Consider the following 22,203-nt stretch of genomic DNA (forward strand, 5'->3'; position numbering starts at 1 on the left):
ATGTGGAACCTCACCTTCCTTTTATGGATCCTTAACTCCCTCTCCTTCCCTATAAATGAGATCCCTACTATCCACAACTGATTGGCTATTGATCGGTTTCCTTCCTAGTGCTCAAGTCTGCCCAAATGTTGCCCATTTTTCTAAGGAGAAACGGGTGCTTGAAGGTTAAGGCTAGGAATTGGAAACTCACCTAAATGAGGCTTCGAACATCAAGGCTTAAATGGTTGTAATGCTCCCTTTACCATATATTAATAATACATTATTTGTTTTCTTTCCATAAATGTGTCAATTATTGCTCATTCAATGTAATACACCTTGATCTATTACATGGTTTATAGTGGAATGAATTTTTCTTTGTATGAGCTTGAACAAGCCTCTGCTTCCCTGGAGTTTATGATTGTGATGACGTTGCCGGAGAATCCAGATCCCTCTGACGCATCTGAAGCTGTTGAAAATTCTCTACCTGATCAGAGTTCTGAAGGAGTGGCCCTCTATTGCCTGAGTCCTTGGGTTTTGAAAATTTACATGTGACAGTTGCGAGAGGACACATGCCAACTGCTCCCCCTAAGCTAGAATGGGAGGAAGATGATGTATATTTGAAACATCGAAAGGAAGCATTGCGGATGCTCAGGTATATTTTGCCAGCCTATTTCCATGAAGTCCATTGAATTTTTTTAAGGTGATCATTACTGATAATTGGGAAGGCATGAACATATATTATCATCGCTTGTTTTCAAGCAAGGCTGCAAATCGACATTCAAGGGAAGCTGAAAGAGCTTATTTGTGAGGCGATCACAGCAGATGAAAAGGCCTTGTTAACTAAACAAAGGGTAAAAAAGAGGCAGAGACAGGCCAACAAGGATGTAAGTTCCACGAGATCAAAAGAGAAGCACTCAGGTCTTGGTCCAACTCGCTCCTCTCCCCGGTTTCATGTCGTTTCCAGTTGCGATAATCAGCAACCACTTGGAAGTTTGCAGAGTGTGGAGATTGAGAGGAATGAAGAGAATAACGGAACTTGTGTGGCAAATATGGTCACGGGAAGGATTTCCAGAAAGGTAATGCTATCCTCACTTTATCTTTTCAATTGGCCCCTTTAAATTTGCAAAGTCACAGTTCATGCTTTAACATATTATAAAACATTTTTAATCATTTTATTAACACTATTTTAAGTACCTTTTACTTTCCATGGAGTAATCTTTGCTGCTTCTAGAAGCTGTTAAATTCTGTTTCTACCTGAAAGGAAGAAATCCGGTCATTAATTAATGATTTCCATCTGAGTATGTATATAACATAGTCCCCAAACCATATAGTGCTCTAAGACATATTCTTGTGTCCTAGAATGGCTTCAGAGGTTCCCCTCACATCCAACGTCCATCAACTTTTCCTTTGACCACTCAAAGTTGTCTATGACTGGTGTAAATGCTGAAAATACGGATAAATAGCAGAACACTTAAGGGATTCGTGGTGATTTTGGGTTTTGTTACCATTATGAAGTATAATTGTAATGTTTAGTTTTTAGGGTGTCTATTTTGCTATTCATACAAAAAATGTTTTAGTGTGAGGTTCCACTTACTCAGGTGACTTTATTATTGGTTTTGGGATGGCTAACTTTAGTTAATTGTACATTTGTTGTGTAACAGGGAAAAAAGAAACCTCAAACTACAGCAGAGGAACCCGAATGTACTGTTGTGTTAACAAATCCTCTGCAGGTGAAAAATTTGTTAAATGATACTACCAATGAGCATCATCTCAAAGAAGCCAAGGAAGGGCCAGAAGAGAATGGCTTTAACGGTACTAAAAATCATTCCAAGGTAGCATCGATAGGGCCAAACAAGAATAAGCATTTATTGAATGATGATTGCGAAAATATTACTGAACCAACTGTAGAGGGCCTAAAAGATCATGGCTCTAACAATGAAAAGCTTGCTTCAGATAACATATCATTGGATGGAAAAAGAATAAAAAGGCCAAAGATCATGGGTCCTAACCATGTGGAATCCTCATCTATAGCAAATGATGCCCGTACTTCATTAGAAACACTTGATGGAAGCTTACGCAGTAAAAGGACTTCGAAAGCGGCCACATCAAAAGCAAAGTTGACAAAGAAAAGTAGAAGTCCAATCCATCTGGAAAAATCTAATGGAGGATATAAAACAAAATGTCAGTCCCCTGACACGAAAATGATCCACTCCCAAAAAGGTAATTTAGAAACTGATATGTTTGTCACCCCAATAAGTTATCTATCTTCCCTTGGAACCATCATTATGAAAGTAGAGAAGTTAACAATGTTCCCTTTGCAGGTGAAGATTCAAGAAAAGATAGTGTTATTGCTGATAACAACCTGAAAGCACAAGCACGGGATAGCTTTGAAAAACAGAAGCAGGCATCTAAAACTATTGTAGTGTGATCATCACCCCGTCTTAGGTCACTACAGTGAACTTGTTCCTAGAACTAGTGGCATTTGGGACATGAGGAAGTGACTCAGCTACACAGGAGGAGAACATGTTCAGGCCTTAAAAAAACTGCTTCAGTGAGTCATATTATATACAAGATCATCTTCAGTTTGATGTTTATTTTGATGATGTAGTTACTCTTGAAGCCATGATAGTATTTTAATCAGTGCATGTTTATGATGACGATTATGTAGGCAGATTTGCTTTGCAGGCAAAGCTGCAAGAGCATTATCACTAAATAGTGTGCTGATCTATTCTTCTTCTGTAAGAGCAGAACAATTTCTTTGAGTAATCTTCATTTTGCTATAGTGTGTTTTATGAGTGGGAATAATTGAGGTATTAGAGATTAGTGGTGGGGAGGAGGGGGATAAACATCATAATTTTCAGTATTTAAAGAAGAAAATATATGGTGGTGGCCAAACATAATCCCTTAGTCATTAAAAAATCCCTTAGATCAGAGATAAAATAAGATTAAAGCAACAGAACGGAGGCATGCATATCTATCATGGGATTTTTTATTTTTTATTTTTTATTTTTTGTTCTGTAAAACCAAATAGGTTAACAGAGTAGTTTAAGTGGAAAAACCTAAAAGAGCATCTTTATCTTTGACATGCAAACCATTTCCTCTTCTAGATTTTCATTTCAATCAGAAACAAAAATGTATTTTTTGTTTTTCGAAATAAAACTCAGGAGGAGAAAGGCTTTTATTTCGTAACTCACTTTGAATATATAGAGAAAATCCCATGCCATTTCCATTTTGATAAGTGAGATGAAGTGAATTCATTCCAGTCACCTTGAATAAAAATCACTGTCAGTATCTCCTTCTGCACCATCGCCCTTTGCGATATTGTCCAAAATGTTTCCGAGTTCAATCTGCCCAATGCAATTGTGCTAAATGCTAGGTTTGTCCATGCAAAAATACACCTGTATGGGCTTCATGCAGCAGAAGCGGTGTAGGCCTTGGAATTGCAATTGGAAATGATTGAATACAATACTTCTACCCCATCTGGTCCAGGAACAAACCAGCGAAGCAATTTCAATACAGAGAAACAATCTTTGGGATTATTATCCTTGCGAACTTGGAGGCCATCTGAACTTCAAGTCATAACAGGTAAGAAGTTACTTCACTGTTTCATCTGAAATCAATTGTTGGTTGTTCTAAAAATTTGCAAGATACTGTCACAAGGGAAAACATAGAGCAATTGGACAAGTCCTTATATTGGAAATATGCAAGGGAAAAACAATTAGATCAATGAAACTGTGATTTCTTGTTTTGTCTGCTGTCAAATTTTGATGTGACTAACTATAATCTAGTGATGAGCATCGTATGACATGACTGACTATAATCTAGTGATGGGCATCGTCTGATTATGGATATCAGATTCCTATCTCAGCAAATATACAGTTTCAAACACTATGTTTTGTTGTTTTATGCTATATTTGCAATATTTTGTCACAATCTGCTATATTTGCAAGATTTTGTCACAAGGAAAATATAGAGCAATTAGATAAGTCCTTATATTAAAATATGCAAGGGAAGAACAATTGAATCAATGAAAATGTGATTTCCTGTTCTGTCTGTTATCCGATATGATGTTAGTCCAATCTAGTGATGGCCATCATCTGATTATGGATAGAAGATTCCTATCTCAGCAAAAATACAGTTTCAAATGATATATGTTTTGTTGTTTTCTGCTCTATTCGCTAAATATTGCCACAAGGGAAAATATAAAACAATTGGATAAGTGCTTATATTGGAAATATGCAAGAGAAAAACAATTATATCCATGAAAATGTGATTTCTTGTTTTGTCGGTTGTCAAACATGATGTGACTGAGTCTAATCTAGTGATGGGCATCATCTGATTATGGAAAGCAGATTCCTATTTCAGCAAAAATATAGTTTCAAACAGTATATGTTTTACTGGTTTCTGCTCTATTTGCAAGATATTGCCACAAGGGAAAAGATAGAGCGATTGGACAAGTCGTTATATTGGAAATATGCAAGGGAAAAGATAGAGCGATTGGACAAGTCGTTATATTGGAAATATGCAAGGGAAAAACAATTATATCCATGAAACTGTGATTTTTTGTTGTCTGTTGTCCAGTATGATGTGACTCCATCTAATCTAGTGATGGGCATCATCTCATTATGGATAGCAGATTCCTCTCACAGCAAAATATAGTTTCATATAGTATATATATGCTTGTTGTTTTGTGTTATATTTGTTAAATGTTTATCATCCTTATATGTAAGTTCATCTCTTTGTATTTTTTGTTGTTGCAGGAGTTGTTCATCTCTTTGTATTTTTTTCTGTTGCAGGAGTTGGAGTCCACAGTCGTGGTGGTGCTGCTCTTCCTATTGCAATTAAAAACTTTCTTATTGATAAGGGGTATATATTCATCTCAGAATTTTAGCATGAATTATCTTGTTTTAGTGCTTTCATTGAAATTAACTGCATGTGGTTCAGTTGTATTTGCATTGATCGTATTATCTTAGACTCTTATGGAACTGTGCCTGATTTCATTATGATTGAACTTCTATAATGAATAGGGAAAATTAGATATCCACCATGCACATTTCCTTACATCGAATCTAGCCAGTTATCATATCTTCTCAACAGTCTATGACTTTGGAAATTTTGGGTGGATAAGAATGTCTTTAAAAATGTTTTGATAGTTTTCTTAGCATATCTATTGGACCGTGCAGGTACAAATTTAGTGAAGCTAGAACAGGCGTGATTGTTGTTCGCCCTAAATTTTGCTACAATTAGATTCCTCTTTTTAACTACCCAGCAGTTTGTATGTACATTAAAATGAGCGAGATGAAGAGAATGGTCATTGGTGCAGCATGTTGTCTGAGACAGGCAACTCAATTTCAACCTCAAATGAACAGAGTAATTACTCTTATTCTCTTTAGTTGTGTATATATGTTTCAGTTTCTGATCTTATGTCAAATTTAGTTGCTTGAAGACGTTTCCTTTCCTGTGAGGAGTTAGTGCTAGAATTGTTTTTGCCCATAACGAAGAAATTGTTTCCTTAATTGGTTACTGTGTTAAAGAGAAGGAGTACTTTTTGGTCTACAACTTGTTACTGAGAGGAAGTTTGGAAGAAACTCTTTATGGTATGTAGTATGCCAATTTTCATGCATTTATCATGTTACGTCCTTGGAGATTTTTATTATTTTTTAGTGTTAAGTGTTGTTCCCAGTTCTCAAAAAAAGTTGGGTTATAGGAGGAAAGGACAACCACAGGCTCTTTGGAAAGATAGGCTAAAAGTGGCCATTGGAATTGTTGAAGCTTTGACTTATCTACATGAAGGTTGTTCTCATCCTATCATCCATAGAGATGTGAAATAATCTAATATTTTGCTTTCTGAAGACTTTGAACCTCATGTATCTTGATCTTTGTGAGAGAAACAAGTTCTCCAGCTTCTATTCAATTGTTTGTATTTTTTGGTTGGAGATGTTATAATAAGATTTGCTTGATCATTAGCTAGCAAATCATCTTTCGATGGATCGTTAACTAAAGATATTCTGTGAATAGTTGTCAGATTTTGGGCTGGCCAAATGGGCTTCAACAACATTTGCATATATCACATGTAGTGATTGTTATAAACATTTTTGGGCACTGCAACCCCAATCATACATGTCCATAAAAAAAGGGCTCCTAAGTCCCTAAAAGTTTTGTTTCACACCCTAAAGGAACAAGGTCAACTGGTTACATCATCTCCCAGAAGTTCTCCATGAAAAACTACTCAGAACTAGTCAAAACTGGATCATCTCACTTGCTCCATGGCCAGGGTGCGATGCATCTCACCTTGTACACATGGGAGGTGCGATGCATACTGAAAAGTCCTTCTATAGGGTGCGATGAGCGAGAATAGACAAGTGGCAGAGACAGTTTGCTAAGTGGATGATCAAGGAATCTTCTAGAAACTTCTCATATGACACTTGCCTCTCAGAATTCGCCCAGGGATGAGTAAGAGATCAATGAAATATCCAAGTGGAACCAAGAATTATCAGAGAGAGGACACTAATCAAAATCCCAGAGCTGACTCACACCTCTGCAAATATCTATATATGGATCCCTCATCCCAGAGATCTAGAGGTTAGAGGCTGGAATTTTGTATCTTATAAGGAAGTGTTGTTTGTTTCCTGGTGGAATATCATAGTGTTGGGTGATCTAAGCTTTTCATGAGGTGAAGAAGGGCTTTCATGCTGGGAGGATGACGCTAGGTCAGATCAATGTGTTGTAATCCTCTCTTCTAATATTTACATCAATAAAGCTATTCAAGTTTTCCTCCACTTTCTTGTATGTTTGATAGTATATGCATTTGTGTGGTTAATATATATCTAGTCCTATATTGCTTATGATTCTCTGCACTTTAAAGTTATTGTGTTGCTTTGACTTTACATGTACTCTTTGAGGTGGAGTGGTCAAGGGAGAAGCGGCAAAGACCTGTCGGTGAGGAGAAGGAACAAACAAAGAACCGAGCGAAAGGTCGAGGTTGGTATTCTTTGATCCTCTCCTATCTACTTCTCATAAAGGAAAACGAAAGTAACTTTAATCTGTTTGTTTCTAAGATAGCTACCCGTCTTAGTGGGACTAGTAACTCTGCATAGACACTAGATTTCCAGATAACAAAATCGTGACTCCACTGGGGATCAAATAGCTTGTTTGCTTGTTTATACTTGTTTTCTTTATAAACTTACAGACGGAGCCTTAAGTTAAGCCAGCTAGCCTTCGAACTTCATTTGCTATGCAAGTGCAAAGTAGATTAATGCTGCTTCAGTCTATCTCCGAGTTTTGTTTATAGACTGAACAATCGATTTACAAACATTCTAATTGCCCTGGTGGTGGCTCTAGTAACCTCATTAGATTAGCCCCTGTGATTTACATTTATTGACTACCACTTGCTTGGCCTAAATCCCTGAACTGAGCTGCAAACTATGATCAAGAACCAAGTTAAAGTCTCGTACTGGTACCATCGCACCCTCTCTTCAAGGAAATCAGTATGCATCACACCTCCCGTGTGCAGTAGGTGGGATGCATACCTGTTTCCCTGTGTAACAGGTGCGATGATCAGATAAGGCTAATTTTGCCTCCAGACTTTGGTTTTTCTTCACTCTCTTCAGCTCTATTCAGGAGTTTTGCTGTCTGTGATCAGTATACCACTGTGGAAACCCCCTTCCTTTCCATCATTCCGCCTCCATCGTGCAAAGAACTGTGAATGTTTTTATGTATTGTGCGCCATTTTCAGTTCTCTTTTACAAAGAAGTAGCATAATCGAACTGTCGTTTCTTGATTTGAAAGTGTCGCAAGTGTCGTTTTCAGTCAAAGGAAAGAATCTTATTGTTCTTGATGGTCGATTATACTGTTACTCTTGTATTTGATTTGAATTAGTAGTTTTTCAAGTGTCGAAAGTAGTTTTCGATTCAAAATCGCAAAGTGTTGTCATTATCTTCCTTTCGTTTTGAAGAGAATTTTGTTAGTACTGTCACTTTGAAAAGATAATTTAGATTTGTGCTCAGCATTCTTTTTGTCATTCACACATTAAGAAAGTGAAAAACAAATACATGCATGTGCATTTGCATTTAGACTGCTTATTGGTTTGATTTAGGACAGTGCATCTAGTGTGTGCTCTGTGCTCTATGTTGAAAGAATCTCATTTCTCTTTCCTTAGTAGCTAGGATTTTCATTGCAAAAAGAAGATTAAACGATTGTTTATCATCTTAGACTGCATTTTAGGAATTATATATCTACATCACGCAGTGAACCTAAAAGGCAAATTTCTTAAGCAAGATCAACTGTAAAATAAATTCAATGAACATAAAAATGCTTTGGAACCTAACGCACAACATTTAGAAGTCTAGGCTAGAGACGTATTCCGGCGTCGTAAAGCCTGGTAACTATCGCTTTCATTGCTGGTTGGGTGATTCCTCCTCTTTGAGACGACAAGTGCCAGTACGGACTTGTGCTCCCACATACCGTCGAGTATATATTGGGAGACCACAATAGGCTATATCCTTTATCCTTAGGAAGCTGAGTCTGCCACCCTATCGATCGCAATGCACTGAACACAACATTCGGGAAGATTGACTGTCGTACCGTAAAAAGTATTCTGTAGTTTTACGATTGGTTTGGTAATCTCTCTGTCTAGATTTCCATAGTAGTCTCTTTCGTTCCTTTTCAGACTCCTTAAAGGAAAAGGTCCATCTGATCACTTGTCACTTCAGGCTCATTAAAAATCGAAGGCAACTAGAGCCATCTTTTGTTTTTTCTCGACTCTTAAAAATTGAAAAAACAATTTGTGTCAAAGTGTCTAAAATTCATTTAGTTCGAAATAATTTTCCCCTTTATTTTGAGTTGATCGAGTAATTCGCAATCGTGGAAGAAAGTCAATCAAAACCCCGTCGTTCGCAGAGGTTTATGAGTCAACCGTCTTTGACTCCGGAAACGAAACTATTTCGGACAAAGCAAACTCGTTTAACTGTATCAAAGTCCCCTAGTTTGGTCGGAACACATACTCCGACATCCTCAGAGACTCCGGTTACTCCGAACATTTCCGGTATCCCTGCCTCTACAGAAGAAATTCCGCAGCCACAAAAGGACATTACAACTGATCCTAGTGTGATGGTGAACACTTATATTCCTGAACCGGCTCCATCTACAGCTAATTCGGAAGGTATTGTTCCCCGAACATCTGTCGCTGCAGAACCTATATCTTCTTCGGCACCGGAAATATTTTACAGACCTGACGGTCTGCCTCTTCTGCCTGGATTGATTTCCATAGAAGAGATTGTGGAGGATCCTCCATCTAGTGCTCCATCGCAATTCGGAGTTGGGATCACCCTATATCCTTCTTCATCAGAAGTTAGTCTCCCGCAATCGGAAGTTCCTGAAGAATCGCTAAGGAATCTTTTGGATAGACTAAATATGTCTGAACAACCGTCGACATCTAGGACTGTGTCATCTAACACAGCAACAGCAGAACTTCCTGCTGCTACTCCGACAATGTTCGTCGGCGTACCATCTGTCCCAACTAGCTCTCAATCGCTGGATGGAGTCCATCTAGGGGTTGTTTCGACAATATGGTCTATTCCCATTTGTTTGTCTGGAATAGTATCTGGAATCTCTTATGTTGAGTCTCAGCAAATTGATCCTTCGCAGTGTCAATTTGGGCAATCTGGTCCCCAAAGGCAAATCATTCCTTTGAGCACTGGATTACCACCGTATGGAGGGCAGTATACCCTTTCATTGTCTCCTTCGGGAGAACAACCATACGAGAGTTCACAACAGAATTCAGGTTATGCTGGAATTACATCTAGCGGTTGGGTGCCAATCCTGCCTCAACAACCAAGAGTTGTATACTCGATGCAACAAAGTTTACCTATGTCAAATATCCCCACTACGCTGGCTATTGTGACGGTGTCGCAAGTACAAGCGTTGCCTGTTGTATGCCAACCTCAGGTTTCTCAGGTCGTAATACAACAACCTCTTGTCCCTGCGACGCAACCGCAATCACCAACTAGTGGAATGACCCAGGTTCAAATGGGGACCATTACCCCTCATCTTGGTCAAATAGTCAGTACTAGACAACAGCTCATGGCTTCACAACCATGGCTGGTACAATACCAACAACCGCAATTCCAACAAGCTTACTGAGGATCTAAGCAACAAGTCTTGCAAGTAAGGGGCAGCCGTATATTCAAAATGGTCAACATCAATCATATCATAATGGTCATGGCCATCAACCTTACCAAAGTAACCAGCATCAAATGCATTATGTTGGTATGCAAAGACCAACTGCTCAGGCGATCCCATCCTATCCTAGGTATACTTCGCCGAACCTAAATCAACAGTTGCCTTTCGTGGCGACTTTAGAGTTACCGGATCTAAATCGGCTAACGAACGATCCAATTGCTTATGCCCCCTGGTGGCCAGTGATTCCACATAAACTTCTGTCAGATATTCCTAAATTTAATGGAAATCCAGGTGAAGACCCATCGAATCATGTGATGACATTTCATTTGTGGTGTTCATCCAACACTCTCAATGATGATTTGATCAGGCTTCGCCTTTTTCAGCGAACGTTAACTGGTCCAGTAGCAAAATGGTATATCGAATTGCCTAGAGCTTCGTTTGATAACTTCAGTACCCTAGCCACAACCTTTTTAACCCATTTTCAGTTACCTATAAGGTACGAAACGGGAACAGAGCTTCTTACCAATTTCAAACAAACGACGGCCACTCACATATCTAATCATATTCATGAGTGGCGACGTCGTCGTAGAATGGTAAAAACATATGTTCCTAATCAGTTGTTAGCTTAATGGTTTAGTAAGTCATTGTTACCTTCTATTACGGAAGATGTGGCAAAGGGAGAAGTCATCACTGAAGAGCAAGTTATTTCTCATGCACAATATCTAGACTTGATCTATACTCAGTCTGGCACGCTCTACGATAAAATCCCTAATGCTCCCAGACCGGAATTTTCCGTTCCTCCCCCTCCTAAATCAAACAAAGACTCTCATGCCAGCAATGGCGTGATAGGTACGACTAGCACGAAAACCGTAAAGGCTACATCAAAGAAGGCCTGTACGGTTTCAAGTCAAAATGCAAATGAAGAACTTCTCGCCTCAGAGGTGAATGCTGTGTCGACTGACAAAGGCAAAGAACCAAAGCAACCAGGAGGCAAGAAGAAAAAGAAAGGGAAGAAGAAGAAACATGAGGAGTTGTCTCCTGAAAAATATTCTGCAAACTCTCCTGGAGATAGGAAACCAAGTCATCCATGTTTTATATGTGATGAGGATCATTAGATGAAAGATTGTCCATAAAAAGCCGAGCTTAGAAAATTCTTAAAGAGTTCAAAAACCTCGGTAGTATTGACTGATCCGTTTCTGAACCCAGGAACAAATATGGTTGCCAGCGACAATGCTTCCCTGTCCCAAGTGCTAATGTTGTCTGTTTCGAAGCAGCAAAATGATGCTTTGATATCGACAAGGAATAAAGATTATGGGAATCCACAGATATCGAACAACAAGGATAATGATCAACCTAGTAGTTCGACAACAACTTCGACCAGAGTTGTGCCACCCATCACTCCTGAGTTAACGATAAAATCGAAAAAGGGAGTAGTACACAAATTGACATTTAATCCTCATTCCATAGGAGCATAGCATTATATATAGTGGAGGATCTGGCCCAATCGCCGTCCGCTATGTCGACACTTGAGGTACTGCAAAATTGCCACTCCCAAAAGCAGGCTTTATTATCAGCGATAGGTGGGATTGACCCAACAGATTCCAATCTTGTGTCCTTTAATCACAAAGGATATGACCCTCAGTTACCAGCTCAACTATCTTTCCTTATTCAAGTGAAAGCCCTCAACAAAACTGTTCATCGAACAATTATTGATGAGGGGGCATCTACATGTATTATGTCGATGAGTTTCTGGAAAAATTTAGGATCTCCACCCTTGTCGCGATCGTCGACGACATTAAAAGCATTTGATGGATGAACATACACCCCATATGGGATTTTACGTAACTTACAAGTCGAACTGGGGGATAAAATAGTAGAAATTGATGTTGAAGTTATCGATGAAAACCTTGATTACAACATCCTACTGGGAAGGCCCTGGATATACGCCATGGCTGCCGTTGTGTCGACCTACTTCAGGAAGATTGAATTTCCCTTCCAAGGAGGAATTACAATCGTTGACCAACAAACATTTCTCCCCAACAGTTCACAAGTTACGGGAAGCATTCCAATGATCCACGGAAGCAATCATCTGCTTCAAAATATCGGAGTAGGGCTCCTAAAAGACCCTGCCTTAATGGGTACTTTCGCCCTACTGCCTCCAAGTAATCTGGCAGAAGTGGCCACGGTGGAAACCTGTAATATGATACCTTCTATATCTAAAAGATTCAGAAGATTCCTGAACATTTTGACAACATGGATCATCGCCATTTTAGAAATATTGTAGCAATCAATTTTCTTGGCCTGGGGGCAAACCCAAATCAATGCTCATCAAGTGTTTAGATAGATAGGTCTAAGGAATATGGAACCTCTTCAGATCCTTAGTCGCATGTAGATTCTACAGATGAAGGAACCAATCCATCAATGATGATAGGAGAGGCACCATGGGAAGATTACCACCATCATTCCCATCTTCCAGATTACCCAGCAACCTTAATCATCCTTCAGTTTGTGATTTTCTATCAAATACTGTAAATACGGCGGATGATGAGAATAGTTCTTTTACTGTGTCAACCTCATTAAAAAATGAAACGACTCCCTTTCCAAATCGAGTCTTTGATTACGATCTCGTAAAATCCAAGTCGAGTCTTTCAAATATCTCAAAGGTAAACCTTCATTCCAACCACCGTTTTGAATGCAATGAAGCTTAGGGGGCATGCACCTCGATTTTCAATATTATGTTGGGGGCATGCAAACTTATCACGAGCAGTGTTACCACAGGGTTCAAGCTCGTTAAAAAATAAACCCGCCATAAGCAGTTTTACGCAAAGTTCAAGCTCATTAAAAATTAAACCTGGCAATGAGCAAATGTTCCACCAGAGTTTAAGCTCATTAAAAAATGAACCAACCTCCGGTAAAGAACCATTGTGAATGCATTATCATCAGCTTTTGAGCCTTGGTCGTGTTCTTATCATCACCTCCACTTTGTTTTAGCTGATCATACGCCTCCATTTGATTGTTTACCCTTTTGAGGAACATCTACAACGAGTGATCTTGTTAGCCATCCTTGTGACACTGCCGTGATTGGAAAATTCCAAACCTTACCTGGAATCAGCTGCTACTCGAAATTATCACTCGTTCCTCAAAAAACGAGTCTCCTTTAAGCTCTTTTCATCTGACTCATAAAATATGAAAAGATTGCCAAGCGATTGGCCTCTCCAGCTCGTTAAAGCTACCGGAAGTGCTATCCCTCCTCTAGATTTTAATCTTTTTGGACCTGAGGGATTATTACACAAAAAGATCGAGCGCTTGTCTTGTTCGGCTCATTAAAATTATTGAAAATTCATCCCTTTCGTATTATTTTATACTTTTTCGGACTTAAGGGATTATATGATGAAAAAGGATTGTTGGAGTTTCCTTTCCGTCCCTTTTCAGACTCTCTAAAATTGAAAAAGGACCGAGTTATCATTGTCATTAAACTCATTAAAATCAATAGCGACAAACTTGTCCATATAGACGAGAACGAGTTTCACTGTCGCTAGGCTCGTTAAAACATAGCGACGGGTTCGCCCGAAGGGTGAATTATAGAACAAGCATATGTTATCCTCCTCAAGCTTGATAAAAATAAAGAGGTACTGGTCAGCAATGACTAGGGAAAATTGGGAAGAAAACTTGAAGAAACTTTATTGGTAGCAAGTCGCTCTTGAACATGACACTTTCACTCCACGTCTGAGTCGGGTTGGGTTATTTCGTTCACCAGTCATATCACCATTGGTCCATCGTACCATCCATATTTGGGGTTAACACTACCAGTCCATTTCAGTGTCGCCGGTATGTTCAAGAGAAGTTGCTCAGAGAATTCACCTGTGTCTCATCCGCTGCAATACATTCACGCTCCATTCTTTCATGACCGCCACCCTGAACCTTGTGTCATCAAATCGTTTTCACCTCCAAAATCATTTGCTCCGCTCTGTGTCGTAGATGTGGGATTCATTAAGGCCCTCCTACGACGGGTTACTTCTTGTCAACATCAGCTCATTATCCAAGAAGTCGACCTAGGAACAACCCTTTTAGTACTTTGAAGCTTGCATGCCTCAATGGCAAGTTTCTCACTTCCGGCGACAAGTTTACATCAATGGCCTTCAACCGAAAGATTTTACGTGGTGTTCGACGCCAAGTCCCTTTTCACACCATGTGAATTGTACCGACGTACCTTGAGCGTCATCATCATTACCGGTGATTCCTCTCGCGCCTGTTAATAGCTTACATCATTGGCTGGTAATCAGGTGATGTCTTTCCATGTTCGACTCCAGAACATCTTTCACATGGATCAACTTGTACTCCAGGCGAAGATTGAACGAGTTTGAAGACCCCGGATCTAGTTTCATCCATCTGGGCTGCGATACATTCAGGGGAGTAAAGACATCAAATGTACATCATTACTAGACATATGATCATCTGAATCAAAGGATGATGGCTCCGTCCGAATCATCAGTTTGCTACACAGACGGTTGTCTGTCCTATGTACATGAAAATGAATTTATAAAGCTGAGCATGGGAATTCCCGCCTCAGCTAGATCATGAAAATATTATGAAGATAATGTATTGTATTGTATCTTATTACAAGTCGCCTTCCAGCTCGAAAAACCTCGGATCCTCATGATAAAGCATTTCACCCGACATCAAAAGATTAATGACCTCATGCTTTAGGGGGCAACTGTTATAGACATTTTTGGGAGCTACAACCCCAATCATACATGTCCATAAACCAAGGGCTCTTAAGTCCCTAAAAGTGTTGTTTCACACCCTAAAGGAACAAGGTCAACTGGTTACATCATCTCCCAGAAGTTCTCCATGAAAAACTACTCAGAACTGGTCTTACTTGCTCCATGGCCAGGGTGTGATGCATCTCACCTTGTACACACGGGAGGTGCGATGCATACTGAAAATTCCTTCTATAGGGTGCGATGAGCAAGAATAGACAAGTGGCAGAGATAGTTTGCTAAGTGGATGATTAAGGAATCTTCTAGAAACTTCTCATATGACACTTGCCTCTCAGAATTCGCCCAGGGATGAGTAAGAGATCAATGAAATCTCCAAGTGAAACCAAGAACTATCAGAGAGAGGACACTAATTAAAATCCCAGAGCTGACTCACACCTCTGCAAATATCTATATATGGATCCCTCATCCCAGAGATCCAAAGGTTAGAGGCTGGAATTTTGTATCTTGTAAGGAAGTGTTGTTGGTTTCCTGGTGGAATATCATAGTGTTGGGTGATCTAAGCTTTTCATGAGGTGAAGAAGGGTTTTCATGTTGGGAGGATGACGCTGGGTCAGATCAATGGGTTGTAATCCTCTCTTCTAATCTTTACATCAATAAATCTATTCAAGTTTTCCTCCACATTCTTGTATGTCTGATAGTATATGCATTTGTGTGGTCAATATACATCTGGTCCTATATTGCTTATGATTGTAGATCTCTGCACTTTGAAGGTATTGTGTTGCTTTGACTTTACAGGTACTCTTTGAGGTGGAGTGGTCAAGGGAGAAGCGGCAAAGACCTGTCGGTGAGGAGAAGGAACAAACAAAGAACCGAGCGAAAGATCGAGGTTGGTATTCTTTGATCCTCTCCTATCTACTTCTCATAAAGGAAAACGAAAGTAACTTTAATCTGTTTGTTTCTAAGATAGCTACCCATCTTAGTGGGACTAGCAGCTCTACATAGACACTAGATTTCCCGATAACAGTGATGTTGTAGGTAGATTTGGGTAAATATCCATTTCTTTCTTTACACCAGCTCTTTCCTTAGGAAAATAAATGTCATTTATAATCAAGACTTCATAAAACTAGATGCTATCATATTTCAGGTATCTGGCTCTAGAATATTTCATGTATGGCAAGGTTAATGAGAAGACGGACGTGTATTCCTTTGGAGTAGTTCTTCTAGAGCTAATAACTGGAAGAAAACCAATCAATGACAAGAATCCTAAAGGCCAAGAAATCCTGGTTATGTGGGTAGGGCTCCAGTGTCCTTGCTTGTTTTGTGTTTGATAATTTTGGATTCTTTTGGTTTCTTTGTCTTGGTTCAGAATCTTAATCTCTTGTAAATTTCAAAATTTAGGCAAGGCCATTACTGGTGGCTGGCTCTATAAAAGAACTTGCAGATCCACTTTTGGAAGATGCTTATGACATGAGCGAGATGAAGAGAATGGTCATTGGTGCAGCATGTTGTCTGAGACAGGCAGCTCAGTTTCGACCTCGAATGAACAGAGTAATTACTCTTATTCTCTTTAGTTGCATATATATGTTTCAGTTTCTGATCTTATGTCAAATTTATTTGCTTGAAGACGTTTCCTTTCCTGTGAGGAGGTAGTGCTAGAATTTTTTTTGCCCATAACGAAGAATGGCACATGAAATATCGAGTTGATATCCTTCTGACATAGAGTTAAGGATGTTTAGATCTAGTGTTTAGGGTTGTAATCTAAACATTTGTTCAGTAGTTCAATTTGTAAAATCATCACCCTTAAACAGGTTAGCCCTGAATGTTGATGGTGGATTATGGCAAAATATTCAAAGCCTCAATTGCCAATAATCTCTTTTTCCATTAATAAAATATAAGATTCATTGAATATTAGCAAAAGAGATTACATCATATCTCAAACCAAAGCTTCAGTATGCAAATTACCCCTCCCTGAATAGGCAAGAAGAGCCAGCATATTTGCTTTCACTCCAATATCAAGAGAGTATATATCTTTCCCGAAAATCACTATCCTAGTTGAAATCTGGATTGCAAGATTTGAATTGAAAGCTTTGGTTTCCCCAAATAAAGTGGCTTACCTTTTCATTAAACTGGCTTTGTCAAATTTCAAACAATGGATAAATGTTAATGTAAGAACGTGAACTGATTCTTCCTCATTGTTTGTCTGTAACTTATTATTGCAGATTTTGAAATTACTACGAGGAGAAGGAGATGTCCTACCTTATTGGACCAAGAGGCAATTGACAATGTCCATGGAATTAGATGAATTGATTGAGGATGAATCTGGAGCAAACTCTGGGAGTTGTGACATCCAAACTCATCTATCACTTGCAATGCTTGGAGTTGATGATGATTTGGTATCAAACAGTAGTCCAGATCAAAGTGTAGATCTTGTACATGAGAGCAGAACCTTGGAAGATTATTTCTATGGACGTTATAGCCGTTCAACAAGCTTTGATTGATTTAAATCTACTTCTCTGAGCTTCATAATTTTTCTTACTCCTTGCTTCTGTAAAAGCTTCAATATTTTATACTTGGTGTATTACTGTGAGCCAATGTCACTACTTAGCTGTGTTCAATTTCAATCACTCTGCATATTGGCTGAAGCTGTGTCTGAAGTTGAGTGGAGTCCATGTAAAATCCCTTGCCAATTCCTTGTATAAATGTGAAAGCCATTAGTGGTCACTCATTTTAGTGACCCACTGGTGCTCACTAGAGCTGAAAATTTTCTTGTCCTTGCCTTTGGAGCAATTGTATGTGTGTGGAAGGAAAAGCAATTATGATATCGCTATTGATTTTCCAAACCATTGTTATGTACTTTTTCAGGTCTGAAGATGTGTAACTTGTGGTTTAGCTTGGTACATTCTCTTGCATACCAGTTTACTTTGAATTTGTCAATATCATAAACCCAGTAGCGATTTAAGTGTATGTCTGCATGGCAGAACTACATTGGGCTTGAACTTTTCTAAAAAATTAAGCTGTATTTAAAGAAATATGGTGTCCAAAAAGCATAGAAGTCCAAACATCAAATCTCTTTGCTCCTTGTAGGCTTGAACCAACATCTCTTCTAGAGAAATTCAACAATTCTAGTTTAATCATCCTATCGGCCTCTCTTTGTACCTTTTGGGACAATTGCTAGTTTTATATCTATTATAAATATATATGCATTATAATATTTGTCACTGTTAAAAGGTTTGGAGTATGTTTTAAAAGTGTTTTTGTTTGGTTAAGATTTTATCTTTTTCTAATGAATAAAAACAATTTAATAACCAAAAACATAGAAATATTTGTGAGCGGTAAAAATCTATCTCTTAATAATCACCAACTAAATAATTTTAAGTGACCTATTTTTATTGAATAACACTAATAAATCAACCTATATTTGAAAATAACAATCCCACTACTACTTTAACAACTAAATTATAATAAAAATTTCCATTATCTTAAAACAAATATTTATCACCATTAAAAAAACTAAAAGCTTTAATTTTCCAATTAATTAACCAGCGATAACATAATGAATATGACTTAAAAATTACATAACCTCAGTTATATTGAAACAAGCAACAAATACTTGGAAACAATCAACAAATACTTAAGAACACATAATTGCATATATTTATGTTCAAACGCTAATATTTTCCAATCAAATAAGCAAGCTCAGAATGAACTAACCCTAACCACCTAAAGTGTCTAGCTGATTGGCATCCTTGCAGTTGGGACAGCAAAGAGCGGAAAGCGTGGTGGCATGGTCGTCCCAAATATTTCAGGCTCCTCCTCAACTCCATCTCTATATTCCAAACTCCAATCGAAGCAATGAAACAGATTGGCGAGTCCGAGGGCGACAACTTCAAGACCCACAGATATGCCGGGGCACCCTCTCCTACCGGATCCGAAGGGGATGAGTTCGAAGTTCTGACCTCTCACATCTATATCTCTATGCATAAACCTTTCTGGCTTGAACTCCAGAGCGTCATCTCCCCAGACGACGGGATCTCTACCTATAGCCCACGCGTTCACAATCACCCTCGTTTTAGCAGGAATCCGGTAGCCCGCTACACTACACTCCTCCATTGACTCGCGGGGAAGCAGCAGCGGAACCGTGGAATGCAACCTCAGCGTCTCCTTCACCACGCATTTCAGATACTCCAAACTTGGCACATCACACTCCTTTAGTGGCCCATCGTTACCCACCACGGACTCCAGCTCTTGTTGCACTTTTTTCATGACAACAGGATGCCTTAACGTCTCCAACATGGCCCATTCTAATGTAGCCGCCGACGTATCGGTTCCACCAACCATCATGTCTAAAAGAAGGGCCTTCATGTCATTCCTGCTTATTACTCCATTGCCACTCTCCGATATGTCCAGCAGCACCTCTACAAAGCAGTTACTTGCCCCACCATTTTGGGTCCTCCTCTCAATGTGTTCGATGATAATCCCCTCAGTTAATCGGTCGAATTCGCTCTGAACTTTCTTCATGCGCCTTCTGATTCCCTGCAAATCCAACCACCCGAGACGAGGAATGTAATCTCCGATATAAAATGCACCCGCTAGAATTGACACCTCTCGCAGCAGTTCTGCGAATCCTCTAAAGCCACCCAGCGCCTCCGTCGAACATTTTGTGCCCATCAACATTCTGCATATTATATTTGCCGTCAGGGACGAGAGCGCCTTGCTGAGATTAACAGGCTTCGCCCCTTTCTGGCTTTCTTGCCAAATGGAGCGAATCATCGCAGACACTTCCTCCTCTCGCAGCCACTGGAATGACTCGATTCTCCTGGCAGTCAACAGCTCTAAAACGCATATTTTTCTCATTTGCCTCCAGTAATCTCCATAGGGTGCGAACCCCAAGTCTTTGCAACCGTACAACAAGTACTTCCCTGCCGTTGTTGCGGGTCTGCTGGCGAAAACCAGATCATGAGTTTTGAGAAAGAGTTTGGCCATCTCAGGTGAAGAAACCACAACGGTAGGGACGGAGCATAAGCGCAGAAACATAATGGGACCATATTTGTCTGCAAGGTCTTTCAGGGCACGGTGAGGGAGCTCTCCCAACATGTGCAGATTCCCAATGATGGGCCATGGAAAGGGTCCTGGAGGCAGATCTCGATTGCTTTCTCTCTTTCTTTTCAAATGATATTTGAAGAGAAAAATGATGAACAAACTTAGTATCGGCAGTCCTACTGTGGTAGCCGATACCCATCTGGGCTGTCCAACGAACCTCATAAGCAACGTCTCTTCTGAATCCATTTTTTTCTCTTTTCGACTTCCTGCTGGAAACCAGCACATATTTATGGACAAGAGGATCTGGAAGGCTGTCCTGAAATGGACATTTCATGACGGCCATCTTTATGGAATCGATTTGATATATTCCAAAACTGTGACCCTGTCAGATTTTTATAATATCCGCCGAACTTATCTCCATTGCAGGTTGCTTGGACTTGTTGACGTGGCTACTGGGCCCTCTGTTCCGTTTACATCCCGTTCAACTGCCGTACATGAAATAAAAATTTGTCAAGTCATTAAGACTTTGCACAGTATATCTCATGCATACATCGAACATCTTGCAGCTACGGTTTTGCAGATGACTATCAACATAATCATCCATGAGCATCGTCACATCCGACTATTGTGGGATGACCATCACATAGGCATCCATGGAGCATCTTCCTCGATAGGCAGTGTCTCGACATAGGCATCCATGGAGCATCTTCCTCGATAGGCAGTGTCTCGACAGTTTTGCTGGGGAGTTTGTATGGAGGAAATATCTCTCTACACGATGTTTGCGTCAATGTTTTAGTATTTTTTGGGTGAACCTAAGTCTGGTAGGCAGACCCACCCATAGTTGTGTGCATGGTTTTACTCATGATGGTTTTGCTCATAGTTGTAGATCTGACTAAAGGAACTACAATTATGTTCTAATCTAGGGATATTGGATTGGGGGATTATGAATGCTTTTGCATGCATATAATACATTATAGAATTGAGAGGAATATAATGAAAAATCAATCTCGTTTTCCTAGTTTTGGGTTCCATGAGAAAAATCTTTGTGTATATTTTCTCTTATCACCATTTTTTATTTTTATTTTTTATTGTTTTAAAGAATTCATTTGTAGGTAATTTGTGTACAGGATTAAAACCTTCAATGCGCAGGGCAATCCTGACAAATAGAAGCACTGGAGGTATGGGGTAAAATTCATAAAAAAATACACCTCCTAGAATTAGAATTCTTAGAGAGGAGATAAATATCTAGAAGATGATTAATCCACAATTCCTACATAACACTAATAGAAAAATGTCTACAACTAAAGGGATATGCAGAACAATAAATTACAATAACAACAAACCTGAGACTCCTTCACCAATTTTACAACGAACTAGTGGTAGTGCTTCCGAGACTGAGTATTTTCTAGTTGCAAACTATCATCAATCTTGCATGCAACGAAAATTCTATTATAGGATTGATATTGACTTTCCTTCCTTTCAAAACTATGATCTTTGAAAATAACAAGATTGTAAAAGGCTAGGATTTCCCACGAGAAACAATGGCATGGAACATAATAAATTGCAACGAGAGCTTCAACCCTCCCACTTCTATCTCCATTACTCCATATTGTGTCATGATGTGTTATTGCCTTCCTATTAATCACCATAATTACTGCCCGGGTGCTCCTATTATTAGAATTTAGAACGAATTGTCCTTCATTGAACTTCCACACAATGAAGGCTATCATCAAAGTGCCCTCCCATGAACTAACCATGTTACCACACAGGTGTATTTGTATTCTAACTCATGCAGAGCACAAATTGATGGGTGTCCTAGCACCAATATTGAGTAGATGGCCATCATGTCAATGCGAGGAGATTGCCCCACCAGATGTGTACCCACTTTGGGGAGCTTTGTCCATTTCTACAATTTCTTTGCATATTGTTCTTAGCACGTCAAGAAGAGGATGGAGCCAATTTTTCTCTAACACATTTGCTTTGTAGTGCATACCATCTTTGGCCAGTTTATTTCCGATTCTTTTTATATGTAATAGCACAAGGGATATTATTACTTTTAAGAGTAATTTGATTCTCATTAGGCTTTCTATTAGTCTCCAGCTATTAGTGACCTCGCAAGGAGGATTTTGTAGTTTTTTTTATCATGAGGACATGATTTTTAGAACCCCCTTCAGTTATCGACTTTTATAATTAAGATGCTTATATATTTTTAGGCCTTTCTCTATGGATGAGAGTTTCGCCACATTATTAGTGTCATTCCCTAGATTTCTTACAAAAATGAGAA

The 22,203-nt window shown here is 39.2% G+C and overlaps 2 protein-coding genes, 1 long non-coding RNA gene and 1 pseudogene across 3 annotated transcripts; 3 read left to right on the plus strand and 1 right to left on the minus strand.

The window, feature by feature from the left end:
* Positions 1-402: 402 nt before the first annotated feature.
* Positions 403-2,524, plus strand: LOC149252502 (uncharacterized). The gene is made up of 4 exons (XM_089454169.1): positions 403-472; positions 739-1,055; positions 1,641-2,199; positions 2,301-2,524. The coding sequence occupies exons 1-4, from the start codon at positions 403-405 to the stop codon at positions 2,405-2,407; spliced, it is 1,053 nt and encodes a 350-aa protein (XP_089310295.1). The 3' UTR covers positions 2,408-2,524.
* A 628-nt stretch (positions 2,525-3,152) lies between these two features.
* Positions 3,153-5,279, plus strand: LOC149252503 (uncharacterized). The gene is made up of 3 exons (XR_016266064.1): positions 3,153-3,564; positions 4,776-4,845; positions 5,163-5,279. It is a non-coding gene; the product is annotated as an uncharacterized LOC149252503 (long non-coding RNA).
* Positions 5,280-9,087: 3,808 nt separating this feature from the next.
* On the plus strand, positions 9,088-17,813 carry LOC149252504 (protein kinase STUNTED-like). Its single transcript, XM_089454170.1, has 4 exons — positions 9,088-9,327; positions 16,058-16,171; positions 16,278-16,427; positions 17,099-17,813. Exons 1-4 carry the CDS (start codon positions 9,088-9,090, stop codon positions 17,375-17,377), a joined length of 783 nt encoding a protein of 260 aa, XP_089310296.1. The 3' UTR covers positions 17,378-17,813.
* Positions 17,814-18,380: 567 nt separating this feature from the next.
* Positions 18,381-20,235, minus strand: LOC149252505 (cytochrome P450 750A1 pseudogene; annotated as a pseudogene).
* Between the last annotated feature and the right edge of the window lie 1,968 nt (positions 20,236-22,203).

This window comes from Pinus tabuliformis, chromosome 7 (assembly GCF_031772625.1).
Source record: "Pinus tabuliformis cultivar Carrire ecotype Pingquan chromosome 7, CPIR1, whole genome shotgun sequence".
In the NCBI taxonomy this organism is placed as follows: domain Eukaryota; kingdom Viridiplantae; phylum Streptophyta; class Pinopsida; order Pinales; family Pinaceae; genus Pinus; species Pinus tabuliformis.

What these genes read in the sequence shown, in the direction of transcription:
- LOC149252502 (XM_089454169.1), top strand. Translation starts at nt 403, where the DNA reads ATGACGTTGCCGGAGAATCCAGATCCCTCTGACGCATCTGAAGCTGTT. An exon ending in CGGGAAGGATTTCCAGAAAG is followed by an intron (nt 1,056 to 1,640) that starts GTAATGCTATCC and finishes GTTGTGTAACAG; the next exon opens with GGAAAAAAGAAACCTCAAAC. An exon ending in AATGATCCACTCCCAAAAAG is followed by an intron (nt 2,200 to 2,300) that starts GTAATTTAGAAA and finishes TTCCCTTTGCAG; the next exon opens with GTGAAGATTCAAGAAAAGAT.
- LOC149252504 (XM_089454170.1), top strand. Translation starts at nt 9,088, where the DNA reads ATGGTGAACACTTATATTCCTGAACCGGCTCCATCTACAGCTAATTCG. An exon ending in TATATCCTTCTTCATCAGAA is followed by an intron (nt 9,328 to 16,057) that starts GTTAGTCTCCCG and finishes ATGTATGGCAAG; the next exon opens with GTTAATGAGAAGACGGACGT. An exon ending in AAGAAATCCTGGTTATGTGG is followed by an intron (nt 16,172 to 16,277) that starts GTAGGGCTCCAG and finishes TTCAAAATTTAG; the next exon opens with GCAAGGCCATTACTGGTGGC.